Source organism: Ambystoma mexicanum, chromosome 1p (genome assembly GCF_040938575.1).
Source record: "Ambystoma mexicanum isolate Mex_15411 chromosome 1p, UKY_AmexF1_1, whole genome shotgun sequence".
Lineage (NCBI taxonomy): Eukaryota > Metazoa > Chordata > Amphibia > Caudata > Ambystomatidae > Ambystoma > Ambystoma mexicanum.
Window position 1 is genome coordinate 873,485,384 of NC_090921.1, and position 24,476 is coordinate 873,509,859.

The 24,476-nt window shown below is 54.5% G+C and overlaps 1 protein-coding gene across 1 annotated transcript in view; it reads right to left on the bottom strand.

The window, feature by feature from the left end:
- Window positions 1-24,476, bottom strand: part of NUDT7 (nudix hydrolase 7) — a 242,761-nt gene that overhangs the window by 61,114 nt on the left and 157,171 nt on the right. Inside the window, exon 3 of the mRNA XM_069652888.1 lies at window positions 3,239-3,397. Coding sequence (XP_069508989.1) covers window positions 3,239-3,397 — 159 coding nt within the window. The remainder of the gene's footprint in view (window positions 1-3,238; window positions 3,398-24,476) is intronic.

The window sequence follows — 24,476 nt, forward strand, 5'->3', positions numbered from 1 at the left end:
TTTTTTGAAGGGATGACATTTCCTATACACACGAGTATGGCTCTATAACAACCTTTTGCATTTACCATTTTACTGCATCTTAGTGCGTTTTTAAAAAAAAAAATGTATGGGCACCACCCACCTATATCCCATGTTATTGATCTAAGATAACTATTATTGTTTACTATTCAAGAAAGCGTGTATGGATGAACAAGTAAGAAGCACATGACAACCTCTTGTATATTCTATGAAGGAGTAACCCTATGATTTGAAAAAGAAACAGTACAGTCTTTGTTTTCACTTGGTAAACAATCAGATCAAAAGTATGTTTGTGGTTCCTGGGAATTCAGATCGTGTAAACAGAAGATATGTGTTAATGCATCCTGTAAGCGGCTACAAATAACTGTGTCTATTTCACAAGCAGACCTAAGAGATGATTTGGTATTTTACCAAGAAAAAGACGTCCAATGTGATTAGGCCTTTATTCACTAAAAATGCAAGAAAAAGAAAAAATACTGTGGTCTCACCAAGAGATAAAATTCAACTCTGGCCTACCAAGTGTCTTACTGCTTAGAGCATTGTCAGAAATATTGACATTCAGGGTATAACAAGAACGTTAGATGGTCTTATTGTAAACACATTATTTTATATTACAAAACTTTCATAACGTGTCAAATCACAATGGCAGTGCAGAGTTTTGTCTGGAAGTGGGCCTACTGTGCGCCCACTAAGTGTATACTGATTGCAGTCTGCAAAGGACGACTAAAATGCACAAAAGTATAGGGGTAGGTCAAAGAGAAAGAGAGGGACGTTAAAACAAACATGGATTCAAGTAGAACCAAGGCAGGTTCAAGGTAAAGGGATAATGTTAGAGTATGCATGCATGTTGATCCAGAGATTGGACTCTATGGCCCCTGGGGGCATGAACGAAGAATGCAACCTGGCATATTTTTGCAATTTGAGTTACACTACATTCAAATTTGAGTTACAATACAATTTTACGTACCTCTGACTTCTTTCCGCTCAGTTATCTCATTCAAGTAATTTTATTTTTTATGGTTTCTGTAATATTGTTATTTATTAGTCGAGCACCACTGCTACTGTTCATGCTTTTTTGCTTTTTCTTTACATTAACATATTGTCACTCATGCCTCGTTTTACATATCTTTACCTTACTTCCTTTTGTGTACCTGTGTGTTCTCATGCCTTTTTCTACTAATATTTGAGTTTTTTACTCATTTTTATTTTTTATTATGATGATTATTTTTATACCTTTTTAAATATATTTTTTATTTTTGTTTGGATTCTTAGGATGTTTTGATTCTTTATAGTTTTGGAGTTTTGACCTTTTGATACTATTTTCATTTTTTAAACCCTAATTACACTCCTTTTCCTCTTACTCTCCCTTATCTTAACATTTTTCCCTTCTTTTTTGACATGTTTCCGACTACTCACGTCTTTGCGCATTTTTGCCTAATGATGTCACCACGCGCCACATTATATTTTTCATGATGTGCACTTAATATATTGAATGACAGTCCGTGAGAAAGTATGATTAATACCCCATCCACGCTAGAGGAGCGCACACTTGTGCTAGTAAACATTGCTTTTGGAGTTAAATACCCCTTTTTATAGACAGCTAAATTGGATTCTTATTTTAATGCAGGTCATATTGACAGCTATGTTTGAATTACTTATTTTTCCACTTTTTTGTTTTTGTTGTGTTTTTCCAGCCATATCACCATGACATGACATTTTTTTAGTTTGCACTGGTACATTTTCAACCACATTTCTTTTTGCCCCTTATAAATACGTATGTACTGGTAATCTACCTCAATTTTTACACATAGATACTTGCTGGTATGAAGGACAGGCATGTTTAAACTTTAATAAATATTTCTGATAAATGTGTTGTGTTTGAAGCATCACAATTGTAGTGCTTTATTCTTTTTTATTCTATAACAGATTGGCCACAACAATGGATTTGCAATCCAAAATGCATTGGCCTTTTATATCTGTTCACCTCTTTGCCGTTCTATTATGTACAACATTGTTGACTAAAACAGTTATTTCTAATATTGCATCGTGAGATTTAATTTTGATTTGATTCTTATGATATAATTAATACTGACGTTTAAATTGGATAGTCTTTTTCTGATCTCATATGTGAGCAAACAGCGCCCAAAGCAGCTAATTCGTTGTGGTAATCTCTTTTACAGTACCCTATGGTGTCATACTATCGTATCCTATTTTACGTTTCTCTCTCTGATACGTTCCCTTCTATTCCCCTCTAGTCTTTACTTATCTCCAAACCCCATGCCTTCTCTTCATTTTCGGAAAAGTTCACATGATAAATGTAAACTTTTAGGGTTTCTTAACTGTTGTAAATGGTAGAACGAGTACGTTTGTGCATGCTATTATGTGAAAAATATGGCTATGAGCCTATCTGCTAGTACTGAGAGATCACGTTTTGTAGTTACTTACCTTTCTTTCCATATTCTACCAATAAAATCTATAAAAATGTGTTAACTAAAATAAATAGAGAAAACGACCTTGAGAGGAAGATACAAAGAATGGTACAAAGGAAGTGTTTGCTTAAAACAAAATTAATAATGTTACTACCCATTCATGCTTTTCAAAGGAACAGTCTGTACTTTTAGCCATGTCACCAGGTAACTCCTTTCTGCTCTTGAACTCCAAAAACGTTCCTATAATTCTGCTCATAGCAAGTTGATTATTAAATCCATCAACTTCGTGTTTGAAATTGAGAGAGTTTGCATTTCTATTACTGCCATGGTTAGAAGAGAATACAAGTCATTAATGGTGTGGAACATTTCTCACTGTCAAGCACGCTGCCCTAGCCCTCCAGATATCTTTGTACAACTACACAGTAGCCTCAGGAGATTTTCACTATGCCTTATGCTAATATTAGCCCATATCATCATTGAATATTCTTTTATCAATTGGCTATCAAGAGGTACTTCTGCCCCATTTCATTCCAGCCTCTATTTGGCTGGTATAAACCAGGATAAGAGTGTGGATCACCCTGGTACACTTGCAATCTCAACTTGACATCATTTCTGCAGTACTCACTTCCTCTGTATGTTTGGAGTGCGGGAGTACATAGAGTGAGAGTCAATAACAAATATGGCCAACCTCAATGGTGTGGTGAACGCAAAGCAGATGATGCAACACTGTGTAGATTCTTTAGTAAATGGGAAAATGTAACCCTCCAATCTTAAAACAGATAATCCCATACCTTTGAAAATGCTGGAACAAGTCTACTGATAAATTCAACTTGCCCTGGATGAAGGCCAACTTCTTCTTCAGCTTCCCGAAGAGCAGTCTCTATTTCATTGCAGTCCGTTGGCTCACCTCTACCGCCTGGAAAGCACACATCACCTGGTGATGTTTTCAGCTAAAATCAAAACGAAGACTGAATGACTATCAAAAATATCTTTGAACAAACTCAATTAATTTACAATGTCATTGCCATTCATACACAGCAGGTGAAACAATACAGCGATTACACAGGGGACACAAATTACTACCGCCCAAACTAGCAATTATGCTGAATTAGCATGAACGTCTAGGTTGATGGTCAGCAGCATGCTGTGGCTTTTATGATTAGAGCTTTAAATTAAAATCTGTAGCAAACACCCAGACTTGCACTCAGTTTAAAGCCTTTACTGACGAGAAAGCGTATGTCCCATTTTTGGCTTACTTCCCCTAGAGATTAAGAGGCCTATTCATGGAATAATTAGGGCGGCGCAAGTGGGCAAAAACATGCGAATCGCAGTGGAATAGCGAAAATCGCAGTGCAAGTGCGAAAATCGCACCAAAAGCAGCGCACATCGATTCATGGAAGGCCGTGCGCGAGAAAACCAGCGGATGTGCGATAAAAAAGTGCGCGGCACACGTTGGCGCACAGGCCATCTACCAGCGTGCGCCAGGTCACAGCGAAAATCGCACAGGCCACAGCGAAATTCGCACATAGCGCGGCGCACGCAACAAAAGTAGGCGGAACACGGGCGTAACACTCGGAATGGGGAACAACTTGCCAAAACGTGGGCGTCACGGGGGAAGTACAGGGCACAAGTGCGCGGAACGCCCACACGCTCGCCTACAACACGTATTCATGGAATAGAATAGGGGAAAAAAGCGCACGCTCAAACCAGCGCACAGGCACAAACACGACCGCCACAAGAAAGCAGGCGGTAGCGTCTCTGCGGCAGTAAGAAATGTGCGCCAAAAGGTGCGCCAACAAATAGCACCTATATACTGCCATGATGAATGTCCTATACTGTGGCCCTCCAGGACAAATGACGTGCAAAGGGGTACCCACAAACACGGACAGTCTCACACGCGATTTGGCCGGGTACGTGGATTTCAGGGATGCGCGGGGACGTTCCACACGCGATTTCAGCAAGGTATGTGTATTTCAGGGGTGCGCGGGAAGTCCCACACGCGATTTAAGCAGGGTACGTGTATTTCAGGGTTGCACGGGAAGTTCCACACACGATTGGCCCAGTGCGAGCAGGGTACGTGTATTTCAGGGGTGCGCGGGAAGTTACACACGCAATTTCAGCAAGGTATGTGTATTTCAGGGGTGCGCGGGAAGTTCCACACGCAATTTCAGCAGGGTACGTGTATTTCAGGGGTGCGCGGGAAGTTCCACACGCGATTTCAGCAAGGTATGTGTATTTCAGGGGTGCGCGGGAAGTTCCACACGCGATTACAGCAGGGTACATGTATTTCAGGGGTGCGCGGGAAGTTCCACACACGATTGGCCCAGTGCGAGCAGGGTACGTGTATTTCAGGGGTGCGCGGGAAGTTACACACGCGATTTCAGCAAGGTATGTGTATTTCAGAGGTGCGCGGGAAGTTCCACACGCGATTTCAGCAGGGTATGTGTATTTCAGGGGTGCGCGGGAAGTTCCACACGCGATTTCAGCAGGGTATGTGTATTTCAGGGGTTCTGGGGAGTACCACACGTGAATTGGCCGTGTGGGCCCTCCCAGTGTACGCTCCACAACCTCCACGGACCCTGCAGCCAGCCCACACCACGGGGGACTACCCTGCACCCCTGCCCATGTCCCGCAGGCAGCCCATTCACCATGGGCATGCCCCCCAGCCAACCCACATGTCACCTTGCACTACTGAACAATGCATGTCTACCACCACCCCCACCCCCCAGCAGTGCAGGGGCAGCCTCCACCAGGCCCCCACTCATGTCTCCCACCACCCCCACCCCCCTGCCACCATGGGCAGCCTCCACCAGGCCCCCACTCATGTCCCCCTGCAGCCCCACCCCCCAGCAGTGCAGGGGCATCCTCCACCAGGCCCCAACTCATGTCTCCCACCACCCCCACCCCCCTGCCACCATGGGCAGCCTCCACCAGGCCCCCACTCATGTCCCACTGCACCCCCACCCCCCAGCAGTGCAGGGGCAGCCTCCACCAGGCCCCCACTCATGTCCCCCTGCACCCCCACCCCCCAGCATCCAGGGTGACCCTCCACCAGGCCCCCACTCATGTCCCCCTGCACCCCCACCCCCCAGCAGTGCAGGGGCAGCCTCCACCAGGTGCTCACAATCCCCAATCATGTGCGTAATGGACAGCCTCCACAGCCAAAAAGCCCTACCAAGTAACCCATTCACCCACATGGAAATGGAAATCACATGTTACACCCCAAATGTTCATGAAGCTAATGAACCCATGTCCGTCACAAACAATGGTTGCAATTGAATGGGAAAACACACAACATGACATGCATGAAACCAATGAGATGATACCACACAGTGAAGTATGCAAACAAAATTGTATTGAAAAAAATAAAGAATGCTAAAGAAAGAAAACAAACTACAATGTGAATGAGAAAAAAAAAACATGCATGTCCGTATAAAAAACTACCAAGGGTCCATGAGCCCAACTGAACAAAGAAAACCTACTAAAAAACCTACCTAAAAATCAACTATATACAAAAAGTGGAGCAGTGTCCGTCGACTCCAAATCATAATAATAAAGAAAGGAAACCTAAAACTAAAGAACTATATACAAAGGCGGCGGGCTAGTCCAGCGGCTCACTCCGTGGTGTCCCGGGCCAGGGCAACATCGAACTCCTGTTCGATGTCCCGGAGGCGGTCCAGTTCCATGGCCCCGAGGGTCCGCAGGGACGACGCTGTGTCCTCCTCCAACCCCCTGCGGATTGCCTCGAGGCACTCGGCCCGCCTCAGGGCCCTCCGCATGGAGTTCTCCGCCCTGACCATTTTGAGCCGCGCCTCTTCCGCCCGCCGCCGCTCCGCACCTATGGCGTGGCCCAACTGCTGCCACACGGAAGACACTCTCTGTCCTGGGTCCCCCTGCCCTCCGGCCGATGCCTGCCCCTCCGATGTCGAAAGCCCCGAGCCTGCATGTCTCCCACCATGTTGCTGCTGCTGCTGCTCTGCCTCTGCCCGTGCACTGCCTCCTGCTGCCTGCACATCCTCCACCGGCTGGGGTGCACTTGTTGATGTGGCCACCCCTGCTGGACCTCCGACTCCCGACTGTGGCAGGGATGCCTCCTCCACCAGCCTGGCCGCAGCGTCAGAGGCAGCTCCACAGGGCACCCAGGTGACTGATGGGTGGGAAGATGGCACAGAGGACGACTGGCGCGTAGGGGGTCCAGGTGAGGAGGGGGTCGGAGCAAGCCCCATCAGACGGAGGAATCTGGCCTGGGTGACCTGACCCAGCAGGCTGACGTGGTCAACGAGCCATTCGAGATGACGTGCAGTCTCTCCATGAAAAGACTGCAGGTCACCTCGCATGGCCCGTTGACGCGGGCAGAGGAAGGCCAGTTGACGTCAGCTCATCCCCTGCCTGAAAACGGGTCTGGACGTAGGCATCCCTGCTGGTGCAAGATGATGCAGGGACAGGATCGGGGACAGGATTGCACACAGGCACCTCCGCGGCCGCCTGTGCTGCCTCCTGTCCCTGGTCCTGCACTGCACCACTAGCACCAGTGGGATCCCCACCTCCAGACCCGGTCTCTGGTGCTTCCGCGGCTCCCTCCTCCACCAAACCCCCCACCAACCTGGATGACTCCGTGCCATCTTCCCCCGTTGGGCCCTGTGGGGTCCCAGCTGCCCCTTCTGCTGCCGAGGAGTCCAACTGCAACCTCCGCCTCTTGGACCTCCCCCCGGCAGCTGCGGCCTGGGACGCGGCACCGGACTCCTCACTCCACGACGAGATGACAACACGGGAGGGGAGCCGGGCCTTGCGTCTCCGGCTGGCGGTCGGATCTCCGCCGCTGTGCTCCACAGCACCTTCTCCGCCCTCTTCATCAGTTGACGCTGCAGACAGGGAGAAACAAAACACAGGCATCAGGGCACTGTACAATGGACACATACACGCATGACAGTTGCACATGAGTGGCATTGGCAAACCTCAGACATGTCATCACAATCCCCAACACACATGTCATTGCAACTGGCACACATGAGCCATACCACAGCCATATCGCAACTGCCACCACCATCCCTACACATACAACAGCATCAGCAGCCAAAGGGGAGCCAGACATCACATGCAACACAGGAAGTGCACCACACATGTACACACACCACCACACTTGCATGCATGTCTACACCTCTGCCAAGTGTCGCACTGTTCAGACGGGCATCCATGTCACATCTGCCAATCAGGCTTCCACATATCGCTGTCACATGCATCCATGTTGCATCACTGTTGCACCCTTGACAAATACACACACATGCACATGTACACAGTGCTCATACATGCAGCCGAAAACAACATACATGCCTGACATCACGGACATGTCTACTTACATACACATTCATCCAAACATGTGTGCACGCACAACTGCATTTGCCATGCAAGCCCACACACACAAGCACCATCCATGTCTCACACATTACAGCCCTCGCATGTGTCAGCCCCACGGCCCTGTACACCCCCACCCATACTCGACCCCATACAAACAGATGTGCAACCGGCACAATGGCGAATGATCACCACACGCACTGCTCACAATCAGGATGCATGTGCACTCACCGCTCGACTCCAGACGGGTCTGCTTCTCTAGGACCTGGACGTGGAGCGCTGGGGATATGCGTTCCAGGACCCCCATCTGTTCTTCCGACAAGTGGCCCCGGCGCCCCTTGGCATCCGATGCCTTCAAGAGGCGCCGGCCCTTGTTCAGGGTCCTGGACCTGAAGTCCTCCCAGCGCTTCCTGACATGTTGTAAGTCCCGGACTGCCACCCCCTCCGCGTTGATGGCAGTCACGATGTCAGTCCAGATCCAAGTCCGTCCTTCCTTGTCGGCGCGGGAACTTCCAAAGAGGGCATCATACTGCCCCAGGACTTGCTCCACCAGGACACCAACTTCGGTGGCACTGAAGCTGGTGCCCCTCTGCCTCTCTGGCCGGGGGTTGTCAGTGGTCACAGATGGTGTATGCCCCGACATGACAACCCCAGAGGCAGGAGTGGGTGGGCAACTGGGTCCTGGGGCTGGGCTGTGGAGCAATGGAATTCCAGTCGGGAGTCTTCGGTTCCAGCAGGGGTGGTCACAGCAACAGCACCCCTGGCTGATGTGCAGGCAGCAAATGGCAGTGCACGTGGGCAGCAGGTAGTCAGGCAGCAGCAGATGGCAGGTGGGAGCGTGCTCGGGGCTCTGGGGGGCAGTAGTTCGGCCTTCTGGGCAGGAGCGTGGTCTTCCGTGTGCTTACGTGTGGCCAGCTTGGTACGGAGTGATTTGGCACGTGAAAATCCTGCACGTCAGCGTGAAAACCGAGGAAAGGCCCTTAGCGCGTAAGCGGGTCAGCACGCATGCGCGAATCTATTGGACCAAAGGCCCTCAGCGCGTAAGCGCGTCTGTGACGTGACCCGCACGGGTGTCTCCCACACAGCACGTGATGACAGAGCACACGTGGAAAGACTGCACGTCAGAGTCTCATCGCGTGTAATTGGACAGCACGTCAGAGTCTCATCGCGTGTAATTGGACAGCACGTCAGAGTCTCATCGCGTGTAATTGGACAGCACGTCAGAGTCTCATCGCGTGTAATTGGACAAAAGTGCGCGTACACGCGATTGGCCTATGTACGTGTATATCAGGTGTGCGCGGACACTTACACACGCAAGTACGTCAGCGCACCTGTATCCCGGTGTGCGGGCAATTTCCACACGCTATTGGACTGTGCAATGGATTTCAGGGGTGCGCGGGTCACACGCTCGCCTACAACACGCGCAACGCATTAATTTGCGCGCTAACAAAATAACTAGCTCAGACCCAGGATGAACATACCGTTCCTAGCAGCAGTGGCCGTGGCCTACCAAAGGAGGAGGAGGAGGATAGTCAGGGCCAGAATATTCACACCCAGAAGCAGCCTTTTCGTGATGCCTGATGACCAGGTGCATGGGAGGTACAGGTTTCCACCACACATAATACTGGACCTGGTGAGTGAGTGGGAGGACGACCTCACATCACCCACCCTGTGCTCCCAAGCACTCAGCCCCCTGGAGAAGGTCCTCAATGTACTGCACTTCTTAGCCACTGGATCATTTCAGCGGACAAGTGCCATTGTGGGTGGTGTATCACAGGCCACCCAGTCACGCTGCCTACACCAGGTCTTGAACATCATCACTGCACGCCCATCAGTCCGCAGGCACATATACCTGCCCAGAACCCCTGCAGAAAGGCATGCTGCCGCCCTGGATTTTTACGCTGTGGCACGATTCCCCAAAGTGCTAGGTGCCATCGACTGCTACCATGTGGCTCTACGTCCCCCCAGGGCATCTGAGCACATCTATAGGAACCGCAAGCACTGGCATTCCATCAACGTGCAGGTAGTATGTAATGCCAAGGGAATCATCACCTCAGTATATGCCAACTATCCTGGGTCAACCCACGACAGCTTCATTTACCGAATGTCCACCCTAAGCCGGGACCTAGAAGCTGGCCGGCATGGCGATACATGGCTGCTTGGTGAGTATGAATGCCACTGCACATGCATGCATGTCAGATACTGAGCAAGGTCACAACCCCATCAATGATACCAATCACCACCTCCACAGGGGACAGTGCCTACCCTCTCAGCCCCCACATGATGACGCCAATTTGGAACCCCACCACGCCACCCCAGGTAAGATATAACGCTGCCCACATTACAACCCGGGGCATAGTGGAGCGCACACTCGGAGTGCTGAAGTCACACTTTCGCTCCATTGACCGTTTTGGCGGGCAGCTGTTGTACGCTCCCCCAGTAGTGTGCAGGATCATAGTGGCAGCATGTGTCCTGCACAACGTTGCAACACGCCGGGGCCTGGCCGTGGACATGGTGGTGCCCCCCCATCCCCAACCACATGCACAGCCGCTGCGCATGGGAGGTGAAAGGGCACGGGGGGAGGCAGCCCGTACACAGCTAGTGGCTAATTACTTCACATAGAAATCACACCCCTGTGGTGTGCACACTGCCCTGGCACATTCCATCTGACAATCAATGATGACTCAACCTGACACTGATCCTGAATGTCTGGAGAAAGAACCGTGAAAACCATATCAGCCTGAGATTGTTCACCTGGAAGTGTCACAATGTGTGCATCCCTACCCACACTGACACCACCAATGCAGTTTTGTGAAGTTACACATTCAAGCAGCTAAAATTAATACCCACTTACAAAATGCAACAAGAGGACAGTGCCATGTCAGCCAACCCAACCACAGCACCGCCACACGACACACCGTGCCATGTCATGCTATTTGCAGGTAAAGAAAGTAATCCCCACAACATGACACTAGTGTCACAATGTACAGTGTCCCTATTAGAAACTTGCAACACGTGAAATGCTCACAGTAATGGCGGACCAACAACAAACTTGAGCACGTACTACCATTAACTTGACATCACTAATGTTTAATATTAGTAGTCTCACCACCTGGAAATGCCTGCACTCCCACCACTACCAACTGTGCAGTGTTGGCGCCTGTAGAGTTGTAGGTGCACTGCTGCCAACATGGACCACATCTCCAGACTAGAGGTCCTTGGGTAGACATGAGGAAGGGACCTGCAAATTGGGAGGTAGACACAGAAGATGAGTTACACATCAATGCAACATGCAGTGTACAACACAACAGCAATATGCACTAGGAATGTATACACAGTATTGACTACAGACTGCCCACACAGCTCATGGGAGTCCAACGTCACTGTGTAATTCACTGTCACTTGGGCACACCCTTTGCAAGCCCATGGAAACGGGAAGCAGGAGGGGTGTGTGTGACTCAAACCCAAGCATCTGAACCAAATACATTACAAGCCTGCATGTGCCCAGCCACAATGCAGCGTATGCCCACAGGAACCACGGAAGCCAACAAATCGTCCAAACAAAATTGGGAATAAAAGAAATAAAAATAAAAACAAAAATAAAAAAAAAATAAAAATGGCCATTGAAGGGCCCGCGGGGGTTGGGGAGGCCACCCAGGAGGTCCGAGGACAGGATGAACACCAGAACCCACCTGCGTGGATCCTGGGGAAAAAAAAAAAACACCTACATGGGCTCATGGCCCACACGGCTACCCTATTGTGGGAGTATCACTGCTGTCGCTATTATCACCCTGTGCAGCTGCATCGGGAGGTGGCTGCACTATGGGAGGCAGCCCACGCAAGGCCCTAGTCTGCTCCTCCATGGCTGCAAGCATGAGGGTGTGGTAGGTCTGGTTCTGGAAGTTGAGTGTGCAGAGGTCCCCGTGCAACAACTCACGGGATGCCCGGACCTCCGCCCTCGTTGCCTGCATCTCAGCTGAGAGCGTACGGGTGAGACGCTCCAGCTGCTGTTCTGTCCTTTGGTGTGTAGAAGCCTCAAGCTCAACAATAGTCGTCCTGAGGTGAAGGAGCTCCTGCCTCAGGGCTTCCCTGTGGCCCTGGGACTCAATGGAGATGGCCTCCTGCAGAGTCGCCAGTGCCGCCCGCCTGTCCCTGTTGGACCCCAACATGTCCTCCCTGTGTGACTGGCAGATGGAGTCGGTTGCCTGCTCTAGTCGCTCCATCAGCCTTTCAGGGGGGACAATGGAAGTGGCCACCCTATCCATGGCCTGAGCCATCATCTCGGATGATGCTGCCTGTTGGGTTGCCATACCGTAAATGGATTGCTCCCATGCAGTATTGCCAGGTGGCGTACGGCCACCACGTCGGCGGGCACCACACCTGTCTGGGGCAAGGCGAACTGCGCCTTGCTGTGCCGGCACTGCCTGAGGCTGCAGGACTACATTCCCCCTCTGATCTGCTGGCCCAGGAACAGGATCAGATGTCACGGAGTGTGACCCTGCATCCGTAACCACCAAAGGCGTAGCTGCCAACACTGACATCCCCATTGAGGGTTCTGACCCTGATGCAGGTGGGTGAGACAGAACAGAATCCCTCCCTGGAACACTCACCTGCGACGGCACGTAGGTCTCATCCGAATCAACACCTGAGTACAGCTCGGGGGAGGTGCAGCCAGAGACACCACTTGAGAGCACGACCTGCAGCACTTGTGGGTTCTCACCCACCACCACACCACGTCCCTCACTGGTGGTTGGTCGGCCCTCGGACCCCTCCTGGGTCTGCACCATCTCCACAATCCCAGCAGTATCAGGTGCGTCTTCCCCTGCAAAGACATAAAAACAAAGAAATGGAAACAGGCATTAGCACCATGGCACACAATGAGGGCTGAGAAGCAAGAGAACCAGTACTTGTTTGACACATGTCCCACATGACTAAAACCCTCCCATGCATGCACCCTCACTGCGTATGAAGGGCAGGCAAATGGCACACACTGATGACACCAAGATTGAAGATGAACACATTTTCTGCATGCTGCCTGGCAGTGGCATCACACATTGGCCTGTGATTGGCAGGTGAAACACACATGCCATCACACAGATGGCATGTACCATTGCTATTGAGTGAAGATGGAGAGGAGGGCAGCACCTATTCATTCTGTCCAGTTCCCGCATGTAATAGCTTTTCTAATTCAAACAGGTCAGATTCTTCACCTGGAGCTGCCAGTCCGAAATGGTCCAATTGCACAGGGACATGTTTGAACAAATGATATCCAGGTAACAAAGTCACTCCACTTTACCATAGCCATGTCAGACATGTGATTAGAGGACTGCGACATGCCTAGTAAAAGTGGTGGAATGTAAAAAATCTGACTAAATGAACAGTGGAAAATTTTGCAACAATGTTGTGGCAAGGTGACACTTCAAGGGCAACTGGCGTGCAGTTGGGCTAGATGTCTACTGTTGGCAGAGGAGGGATACAGCTATGGCCAAATGCAGCTGCGCAGGATGTATTGCATGAAGCACATGGCTGACCCATATGACTCATGCGCACACACTCTCACCTAGCACACAAACAGAAGCCCTCACACACACCATGCAAATGGATGACACACACATGCATGTGCACTCACCGGACAATGCCTCGTAATCAGCCAAATCTCCCACGCCTTGGATCTGATCCTCCGTGACGTAGGTCCCAGCGACTGACTCATGTGGAGTGAGTTCTATGTCTACTACTGGAGACCCACCTCCAGTCACTAGAGTTGCGGCATGACTTGAGGCCAGCTTACTCTTTGCCCTGCGCTTTAGGTCATTCCAGCGCTTATAGCAATCATTGGCTGTGCGCCTCATGATTCCAAGGGCACTTACGATGTCCGCAACGGTCTGCCAGTGTGCCTGGCGTTGTGCAGGTGTGGTCTTGGATCCTGCAACAATGACCATCTCGTTGTCATGTGCGGACACATACTCGACAAGTGCATTCAGTTCATCATCCGTGAAGCTGGGCTTCCTGGACGGGCCGGACTGTGTAGCCGTGTCTGGGGCATCAGCCTGTGCCGGACGAGCAATCTTCCTCTTCCGCTTGGAAGGTGGTGGTGATCCTGAGTGTCCTGCGCCGCTCTGGACACTAGGGGCAGGAGCCCTGGTGGACTCTCTATCAGGAGTGTGGGATTGCACACTCAGCATGGGAGTTGGTGCAGGCATTGGCTCTAGTGTGATGGTGTCAGGGGGTATATCAGCAGCATGGACTAGGACCGACACTGTCCGGGCTGGGTGTGTGAGGGCTGGGGTGGATGGAGCCGCAGCTGCCCCTGCAGCCTCTCCGCCCTGCCTACTTGGTGCAGCAGATGACCTTGCTGCCCCAGATGCACGTGGCATGGTGACATCAACGTGCACCAGCGCACGTGTCATAGGCCTGCTGACCTGGAAGTCAGCCATGGAGTCAGCCAGGTCTGGTGCCACAATGGGCTGGTCCAACAAGGGCTGAGCATGGATGGTGTCAGCCACATCAGCCTCAACGGGAGGGGGGGGGATTATGGGTGCCCTTGACTGGTCCTCCACACATGGGGGGACAGGCTCACCCTGCAAGTAACGACCACGTCCCCTACCGGATCCACCACAGCCACCACTTGTGGCTCTTCCACCTTTGCCACCCTTACGGAATCCTCGCCTCCCAGCCATGGCACTGATGTTAATGTGCGTATGGGAGTGGCAGTAAAATATTGTCCTGGGCAATTGGGGGTCAAAGGGGTTGGGTACCAGATGGTAATTGTACCCTAGTGTTCTTGCAAGGCTGATTGTAACCCCTGGGGAAAGATGACGGGTCACGCTACGCACAGGAGCCCCAAAAAAGGGAGATGACGTGCACGCAACCCCTCCTAGACCACGTGTGCAGAAAGAAAAACCTGCACTACGCTGTGGCACCCAGTAACACAAGAATGAACGTATGCGTGTCACACGCAGCCTAGAATGACCTCTGAAGGGGTAGGCTACACACGGGGCAAGCACAGATGTTAGATAGGTGCGTGACTCACCGTCTGCCAGGTAAAAGAGTGTGAAAAAGGAGCGCGTTTGGTTGGCAACACCCCCGCCAAAAGAAGATATGTACGCTGTCTGAGGAGACAGGACAACAGTAGAAGGGAACACTGTTTGAGGGAACAGGCCCAGGTAAACCAGTAAAAGAGAAAAAGGAGAAAAATCTGTCAGAAGTAACAGGGAATACGAACTTGAAACGCCGTGAAGTAAATCGCGTGTGAACCGACAAGAAGTACAGAATTCACCCACTCGCTCTCCACGAAAAGCACGTACAAGGAAATGGTGTTCTACGCGTACCTTTTATACAGGCCCGCACGTCCAGCGTCACTTACGCGGCGTCTACGCGCTAGGGTAATTTCCACCAATTACACGCTTTGTGACTTATGCGTGTACGGCCATTTCCACCAATTACACGCTTTGTCACTTCTGCGTGTACGGCCATTTCCACCAATTACACGCTTTTTCACTTCTGCGTGTACGGCCATTTACACCAATCACACGCGATGACACTCTGACGTGCAGTCTTTCCAAGTGTGCTCTGTCATCACGTGCTGTGTGGGAAGCACCCGTGCGGCTCACGTCACAGACGCGCTTACGCGCTGAGGGCCTTTGGTCCAATAGAATCGCGTATGCGTGCTGACGCGCTTACGCGCTAAGGGCCTTTCCTGGGTTTCACGCTGACGTGCAGGATTTTCACGTGCCAAATCACTCCGTACCAAGCTGGCCACGCGTAAGCACACGGAAGACCACGCTCCTGCCCAGAAGGCCGAACTACTGCCCCCCAGAGCCCCGAGCACGCTCCCACCTGCAATCTGCTGCTGCCCGACTGCCTGCTGCCCACGTGCACTGCCATTTGCTGCATGCACATCAGCCAGGGGTGCTGTTGCTGTGACCACCCCTGCTGGAACCAAAGACTCCCGACTGGAATTCCATCGCTCCACAGCCCAGCCCACTCCTGCCTCTGGGGTTGTCATGTCGGGGCAAACACCATCTGTGACCACTGACAACCCCCGGCCAGAGAGGCAGAGGGGCACCAGCTTCAGTGCCACCGAAGTTGGTGTCCTGGTGGAGCAAGTCCTGGGGCAGTATGATGCCCTCTTCGGAAGTTCCCGCGCCGACAAGGAAGGACGGACTCGGATCTGGACTGACATCGTGACTGCCATCAACGCGGAGGGGGTGGCAGTCCGGGACTTACAACATGTCAGGAAGCGCTGGGAGGACTTCAGGTCCAGGACCCTGAACAAGGCCCGGCGCCTCTTGAAGGCAGCGGATGCCAAGGGGCGCCGGGGCCACTTGTTGGAAGAACAGATGGGGGTCCTGGAACGCATATCCCCAGCGCTCCACGTCCAGGTCCTAGAGAAGCAGACCCGTCTGGAGTCGAGCGGTGAGTGTACATGCATCCTGATTGTGAGCAGTGCGTGTGGTGATCATTCGCCATTGTGCCGGTTGCACATCTGTTTGTATGGGGTCGAGTATGGGTGGGGGTGTACAGGGCCGTGGGGCTGACACATGCGAGGGCTGTAATGTGTGAGACATGGATGGTGCTTGTGTGTGTGGGCTTGCATGGCAAATGCAGTTGTGCATGCACACATGTTTGGATGAATGTGTATGTAAGTAGACATGTCCGTGATGTCAGGCATGTATGTTGTTTTTGGCTGCATGTATGAGCACTGTGTACATGTGCATGTGTGTGTATTTGACAAGGGTGCAACAGTGATGCAACATGGATGCATGTGACAGCGGTATGTGGAAGCCTGATTGGCAGATGTGACATGGATGCCCGTCTGAACAGTGCGACACTTGGCAGAGGTGTAGACATGCATGCAAGTGTGGTGGTGTGTGTACATGTGTGGTGCACTTCCTGTGTTGCATGTGATGTCTGGCTCCCCTTTGGCTGCTGATGCTGTTGTATGTGTAGGGATGGTGGTGGCAGTTGCGATATGGCTGTGGTATGGCTCATGTGTGCCAGTTGCAATGACATGTGTGTTGGGGATTGTGATGACATGTCTGAGGTTTGCCAATGCCACTCATGTGCAACTGTCATGCGTGTATGTGTCCATTGTACAGTGCCCTGATGCCTGTGTTTTGTTTCTCCCTGTCTGCAGCATCAACTGATGAAGAGGGCGGAGAAGGTGCTGTGGAGCACAGCGGCGGGGATCCGACCGCCAGCCGGAGACGCAAGGCCCGGCTCCCCTCCCGTGTTGTCATCTTGTCGGGGAGTGAGGAGTCTGGTGCCGCGTCCCAGGCCGCAGCTGCCGGGGGGAGGTCCAAGAGGCGGAGGTTGCAGTTGGACTCCTCGGCAGCAGAAGGGGCAGCTGGGACGCCAGTCGTCCTCTGTGCCATCTTCCCACCCATCAGTCACCTGGGTGCCCTGTGGAGCTGCCTCTGACGGTGTGGCCAGGCTGGTGGAGGAGGTATCCCTGCAACAGTCGGGAGTCGGAGGTCCAGCAGGGGTGGCCACATCAACAAGTGCACCCCAGCCGGCGGAGGATGTGCAGGCAGCAGGAGGCAGTGCACGGGCAGAGGCAGAGCAGCAGCAGCAGCAACATGGTGGGAGACATGAAGGCTCGGGGCTTTCGACATCGGAGGGGCAGGCATCGGCCGGAGGGCAGGGGGACCCAGGACAGAGAGTGTCTTCCGTGTGGGAGCGGTTGGGCCACGCCATAGGTGCGGAGCGGCGGCGGGCGGAAGAGGCGCGGCTCACAATGGTCAGGGCGGAGAACTCCATGCGGAGGGCCCTGAGGCGGGCCGAGTGCCTCGAGGCAATCCGCAGGGGGTTGGAGGAGGACACAGCGTCGTCCCTGCGGACCCTCGGGGCCATGGAACTGGACCGCCTCCGGGACATCGAACAGGAGTTCGATGATGCCCTGGCCCGGGACACCACGGAGTGAGCCGCTGGACTTGCCCGCTGCCTTTGTATATAGTTCTTTAGTTTTAGGTTTCCTTTCTTTCGTATTATGATTTGGAGTCGACGGACACTGCTCCACTTTTTGTATATAGTTGATTTTTAGGTAGGTTTTTTAGTAGGTTTCCTTTGTTCAGTTGGGCTCATGGACCCTTGTTATTTTTTGTACATAGTTCTTTATTGCATGGAGATTTTTTTACATTTGACTTTGGACAAATTTTTTTTCAATTTGGATTTCCAGTTTTTTGTTTTTATACGGACATGCAGCTTATTTTTTCTCATTCACATTGTAGTTTGTTTTCTTTCTTTAGCATTCTTTATTTTTTTCAATACAATTTTGTTTGCATACTTCACTGTGTGGTATCATCTCATTGGTTTCATGCATGTCATGTTGTGTGTTTTCCCATTCAATTGCAACCATTGTTTGTGACGGACATGGGTTCATTAGCTTCATGAACATTTGGGGTGTAACATGTGATTTCCATTTCCATGTGGGTGAATGGGTTACTTGGTAGGGCTTTTTGGCTGTGGAGGCTGTCCATTACGCACATGATTGGGGATTGTGAGCACCTGGTGGAGGCTGCCCCTGCACTGCTGGGGGGTGGGGGTGCAGGGGGACATGAGTGGGGGCCTGGTGGAGGCTGCCCATGGTGGCAGGGGGGTGGGGGTGGTGGGAGACATGAGTGGGGGCCTGGTGGAGGGTGACCCTGGATGCTGGGGGGTGGGGGTGCAGGGGGACATGAGTGGGGGCCTGGTGGAGGATGCCCATGGTGGCAGGGGGGTGGGGGTGGTGGGAGACATGAGTGGGGGCCTGGTGGAGGATGCGCATGGTGGCAGGGGGGTGGGGGAGGTGGGAGACATGAGTGGGGGCCTGGTGGAGGGTGACCCTGGATGCTGGGGGGTGGGGGTGCAGGGGGACATGAGTGGGGGCCTGGTGGAGGCTGCCCATGGTGGCAGGGGGGTGGGGGTGGTGGGAGACATGAGTGGGGGCCTGGTGGAGGCTGCCCCTGCACTGCTGGGGGGTGGGGGTGGTGGGAGACATGAGTGGGGGCCTGGTGGAGGCTGCCCCTGCACTGCTGGGTGGTGGGGGTGCAGGGGGACATGAGTGGGGGCCTGGTGGAGGCTGCCCCTGCACTGCCGGGGGGTGGGGGTGGTGGGAGACATGAGTGGGGGCCTGGTGTAGGGTGACCCTGGATGCTGGGGGGTGGGGGTGCAGGGGGACATGAGTGGGGGCTTGGTGGAGGGTGACCCTGGATGCTGGGGGGTGGGGGTGGTGGGAGACACGAGTGGGGGTCTGGTGGAGGATGCCCATGGTGGCAGGGGGGTGGGGGTGGTGGGAGACATGAGTGGGGGCCTGGTGGAGGGTGACCCTGGATGCTGGGGGGTGGGGGTGGTGGGAGACATGAGTGGGGGCCTGGTGGAGGATGCCCATGGTGGCAGGGGGGTGAGGGTGGTGGGAGACATGAGTGGGGGCCTGGTGGAGGATGCCCATGGTGGCAGGAGGGTGGGGGCGGTGGGAGACATGAGTGGGGGCCTGGTGGAGGATGCCCATGGTGGCAGGGGGGTGGGGGTGGTGGGAGACATGAGTGGGGGCCTGGTGGAGGGTGACCCTGGATGCTGGGGGGTGGGGGTGCAGGGGGACATGAGTGGGGGCCTGGTGGAGGCTGCCCATGGTGGCAGGGGGGTGGGGGTGGTGGGAGACATGAGTCGGGGCCTGGTGGAGGCTGCCCCTGCACTGCTGGGGGGTGGGGGTGGTGGGAGACATGAGTGGGGGCCTGGTGGAGGCTTCCCCTGGATGCTGGGGGGTGGGGGTGCAGGGGGACATGAGTGGGGGGCCTGGTGGAGGCTGCCCATGGTGGCAGGGGGTGGGGGTGGTGGGAGACATGAGTGGGGGCCTGGTGGAGGCTGCCCCTGCACTGCTGGGGGGTGGGGGTGGTGGGAGACATGAGTGGGGGCCTGGTGGAGGATGCCCCTGCACTGCTGGGGGGTGGGGGTGCAAGGGGACATGAGTGGGGGCCTGGTGGAGGCTGCCCATGGTGGCAGGGGGGTGGGGGTGGTGGGAGACATGAGTGGGGGCTTGGTAGAGGATGCCCCTGCACTGCTGGGGGGTGGGGGTGCACGGGGACATGAGTGGGGGCCTGGTGGAGGATGCTCATGGTGGCAGGGGGATGGGGGTGGTGGGAGACATGAGTGGGGGCCTGGTGGAGGGTGACCCTGGATGCTGGGGGGTGGGGGTGCAGGGGGACATGAGTGGGGGCCTGGTGGAGGCTGCCCATGGTGGCAGGGGGTGGGGGTGGTGGGAGACATGAGTGGGGGCCTGGTGGAGGGTGCCCCTGGATGCTGGGGGGTGGGGGTGCAGGGGGACATGAGTGGGGGCCTGGTGGAGGATGCCCATGGTGGCAGGGGGGTGGGGGTGGTGGGAGACATGAGTGGGGGCCTGGTGGAGGGTGACCCTGGATGCTGGGGGGTGGGGGTGGTGGGAGACATGAGTGGGAGCCTGGTGGAGGATGCCCATGGTGGCAGGGGGGTGGGGGTGGTGGGAGACATGAGTGGGGGCCTGGTGGAGGGTGACCCCGGATGCTGGGGGGTGGGGGTGGTGGGAGACATGAGTGGGGGCCTGGTGGAGGATGCCCATGGTGGCAGGGGGGTGGGGGTGGTGGGAGACATGAGTGGGGGCCTAGTGGAGGCTGCCCATGGTGGCAGGGGGGTGAGGGTGGTGGGAGACATGAGTGGGGGCCTGGTGGAGGCTGCCCCTGCACTGCTGGGGGGTGCGGGTGGTGGGAGACATGAGTGGGGGCCTGGTGGAGGATGCCCCTGCACTGCTGGGGGGTGGGGGTCAAGGGGACATGAGTGGGGGCCTGGTGGAGGCTGCCCATGGTGGCAGGGGGGTGGGGGTGGTGGGAGACATGAGTGGGAGCCTGGTGGAGGATGCCCATGGTGGCAGGGGGGTGGGGTGGTGGGAGACATGAGTGGGGGCCTGGTGGAGGGTGATGCTGGGGGTGGGGGTGGTGGGAGACATGAGTGGGGGCCTGGTGGAGGATGCCCATGGTGGCAGGGGGGTGGGGGCGGTGGGAGACATGGCTTGGGGCCTGGTGGAGGCTGCCCCTGGTGGCTGGGGGGTGGGGGTGGTGGGAGACATGAGTGGGGGCTTGGTGGAGGATGCCCCTGCACTGCTGGGGGGTGGGGGTGCAGGGGGACATGAGTGGGGGCCTGGTGGAGGATGCCCATGGTGGCAGGGGGGTGGGGGTGGTGGGAGACATGAGTGGGGGCCTGGTGGAGGGTGACCCTGGATGCTGGGGGGTGGGGGTGCAGGGGGACATGAGTGGGGGCCTGGTGGAGGCTGCCCATGGTGGCAGGGGGGTGGGGGTGGTGGGAGACATGAGTGGGGGCCTGGTGGAGGGTGCCCCTGGATGCTGGGGGGTGGGGGTGCAGGGGGACATGAGTGGGGGCCTGGTGGAGGGTGACCCTGGATGCTGGGGGGTGGGGGTGGTGGGAGACATGAGTGGGAGCCTGGTGGAGGATGCCCATGGTTGCAGGGGGGTGGGGGTGGTGGGAGACATGAGTGGGGGCCTGGTGGAGGGTGACCCTGGATGCTGGGGGTGGGGGTGGTGGGAGACATGAGTGGGGGCCTGGTGGAGGATGCCCATGGTGGCATGGGGGTGGGGGTGGTGGGAGACATGAGTGGGGGCCTGGTGGAGGATGCCCATGGTGGCAGGGGGGTGGGGGTGGTGGGAGACATGAGTGGGGGCCTGGTGGAGGATGCCCATGGTGGCAGGGGGGTGGGGGTGGTGGGAGACATGAGTGGGGGCCTGGTGGAGGGTGACCCTGGATGCTGGGGGGTGGGGGTGGTGGGAGACATGAGTGGGGATCTGGTGGAGGATGCCCATGGTGGCAGGGGGGTGGGGGTGGTGGGAGACATGAGTGGGGGCCTGGTGGAGGATGCCCATGGTGGCAGGGGGGTGGGGGTGGTGGGAGACATGAGTGGGGGCCTGGTGGAGGATGCCCATGGTGGCAGGGGGGTGGAGGTGGTGGGAGACATGAGTGGGGGCCTGGTGGAGGGTGACCCTGGATGCTGGGGGGTGGGGGTGGTGGGAGACATGAGTGGGGGCCTGGTGGAGGATGCCCATGGTGGCAGGGGGGTGGGGGTGGTGGGAGACATGAGTGGGGGCCTGGTGAAGGGTGACCCTGGATGCTGGGGGGTGGGGGTGCAGGGGGACATGAGTGGGGGCCTGGTGGAGGCTGCCCATGGTGGCAGGGGGGTGGGGGTGGTGGGAGACATGAGTGGGGGCCTGGTGGAGGCTGCCCCTGCACTGCTGGGGGGTGGGGGTGGTGGGAGACATGAGTGGGGGCCTGGTGGAGGCTGCCCCTGCACTGCTGGGGGGTGGGGGTGCAGGGGGACATGAGTGGGGGCCTGGTGGAGGCTGCCCCTGCACTGCCGGGGGGTGGGGGTGGTGGGAGACATGAGTGGGGGCCTGGTGTAGGGTGACCCTGGATGCTGGGGGGTGGGGGTGCAGGAGGACATGAGTGGGGGCCTGGTGGAGGCTGCCCCTGCACTGCTGGGGGGTGGGGGTGGTGGGAGACATGCATTGTTGATCAGTAGTGCAAGGTGACATGTGGGTTGGCTGGGGGGCATGCCCATGGTGAATGGGCTGCCTGCGGGACATGGGCAGGGGTGCAGGGTAGTCCCCCGTGGTGTGGGCTGCCTGCAGGGGCCGTAGAGGTTGTGGAGCGTACACCTGGGAGGACCCACACGGCCAATTCACATGTAGTACTCCCCAGAACCCCTGAAATACACATTCCCTGCTGGTATCGCGTGTGCAACTTCCCACGCACCCCTGAAATACATGTACCCTGCTCGCACTGGGCCAATCGCATGTGTAACTTCCCGCGCACCCCTGAAATACACGTACCCTGCTCGCACTGGGACAATCGCATGTGCAACTTCCCGCGCATCCCTGAAATACACGTACTCTGCTTGCACTGGGACAATCGCGTGTGCAACTTCCTGCGCACCCCTGAAATACACGTACCCTTCTCGCACTGGGACTATCGCGTGTGGAACTTCCCGCGCACCCCTGAAATACACGTACCCTGCTCGCACTGGGCCAATCGCCTGTGGAACTTTCTGCGCACCCCTGAAATACACGTACCCTGCTCGCACTGGGCCAATCGCGTGTGGAACTTCCCGCGCACCCCTGAAATACACGTACCCTGCTCGCACTGGGACAAGCGCGTGTGCAACTTCCCGCGCACCCCTGAAATACACGTACCCTGCTCGCACTGGGACAATCGCGTGTGCAACTTCCCGCGTACACCTGAAATGCACATACCTTGCTGAAATCGCGTGTGGAACTTGCCGCGCACCCCTGAAATACACATACCTTGCTGAAATCGCGTGTGGAATTTGCCGCGCACCCCTGAAATACACATACCTTGCTGAAATCGCGTGTGGAACTTGCCGCGCACCCCTGAAATACACGTACCCTGCTGCAATCGCGTATGCAACTTCCCGCGCACCCCTGAAATACACGTTCCCCGCTTGGCGTTTGCTGTTTGGCAGCCCGGTGAACTGGTCCAGGGTTCGCGCAGCCCTTTGCGATGATTTAGCGATTTTGATGGCTTTTCCTTGCGCGAGGGCGTTCTTGGGGGCGTTACTGGCGCTGCTGCAGGGTCGCTGCGATTCTCTGTGCCACGGCTGGTTTGGAAGCCTGAAATCCATGAATACGCTGTGCGCGGAAATCGGTTTTAGCGCACGTGCCTGGCGCTGTCAATCGCACACGGACACTCTGTGCCAGCCGCTTGCGACACTTTTCTGCGAAATTCTATGAATTACCCTGTAAGGCCAGTGCCTGGTTGCAACTCATCTTGCTGTCTGGTCATTTTGGCTCAACCCACTTTCACTTTCCCTTCCGCTTCTGATTTGCCAGTCTCCTGATTACTGCATTTTTCCTAACGCCTAGATAGCTTAATTCTCTTACTGATGCACATTATCACACTCTGGAAAACTAGCATCACTGTTCATTTTTGTATGCCTAGAAACTTTCACCTTAAAATCATAGTTCCCCACCAGCAACAGCAATCAAAGGGCAGCATTGAGGTAAAGATAAAGAGCTCGATGGATTGGTTTGAATCAGTGATACCAGAAGAGAAGCCACAGAAAGGAGCTTTGATTTTATTAATGCCCCATATTAAAGAGGAATTTTGGGTAAAATGCATCTTTTAATTTGCTTAAATTACTAGGTGCAAAGAAATAGGGATTACAAAAATAGATCAGTCTTGTGGTGGAAGAAATGACCACTCACGATTCTGGTGTATTGATGAACACTTTTATTAATAAAGCTGTAGCAGACACATAAACAACGGCAACACAAGACTTTGGCGCAAGTGTACCCCCTCCCTCCTGTGTCCCAGCCTCTTTTACCCACATGAATACATGAGTTTCAATGGCAACGGAGTGGTCTCAACCTGGCAAAGTCACACCTTGCTGACAGAGAACTGTAGGGGAGGCCTGGTATCACAAGTATGACACTGACACAATGGATACAATTTGTAAAACCTTTCTTGAGATTGTTGGGGTTGGAGAAATTTCTATTTTGTCCTATAACTAAGATGGGAGTAGTCTCGACCATCAAATAATAAATAATACAGTCTTAGGGGAGACTGTAAAATCAAAATGGCCAATGCTAACAAAACCCAATGCCTGCCCTATCCCTTGTGCAGAAGAGTGTAAAAAGGAGAAAT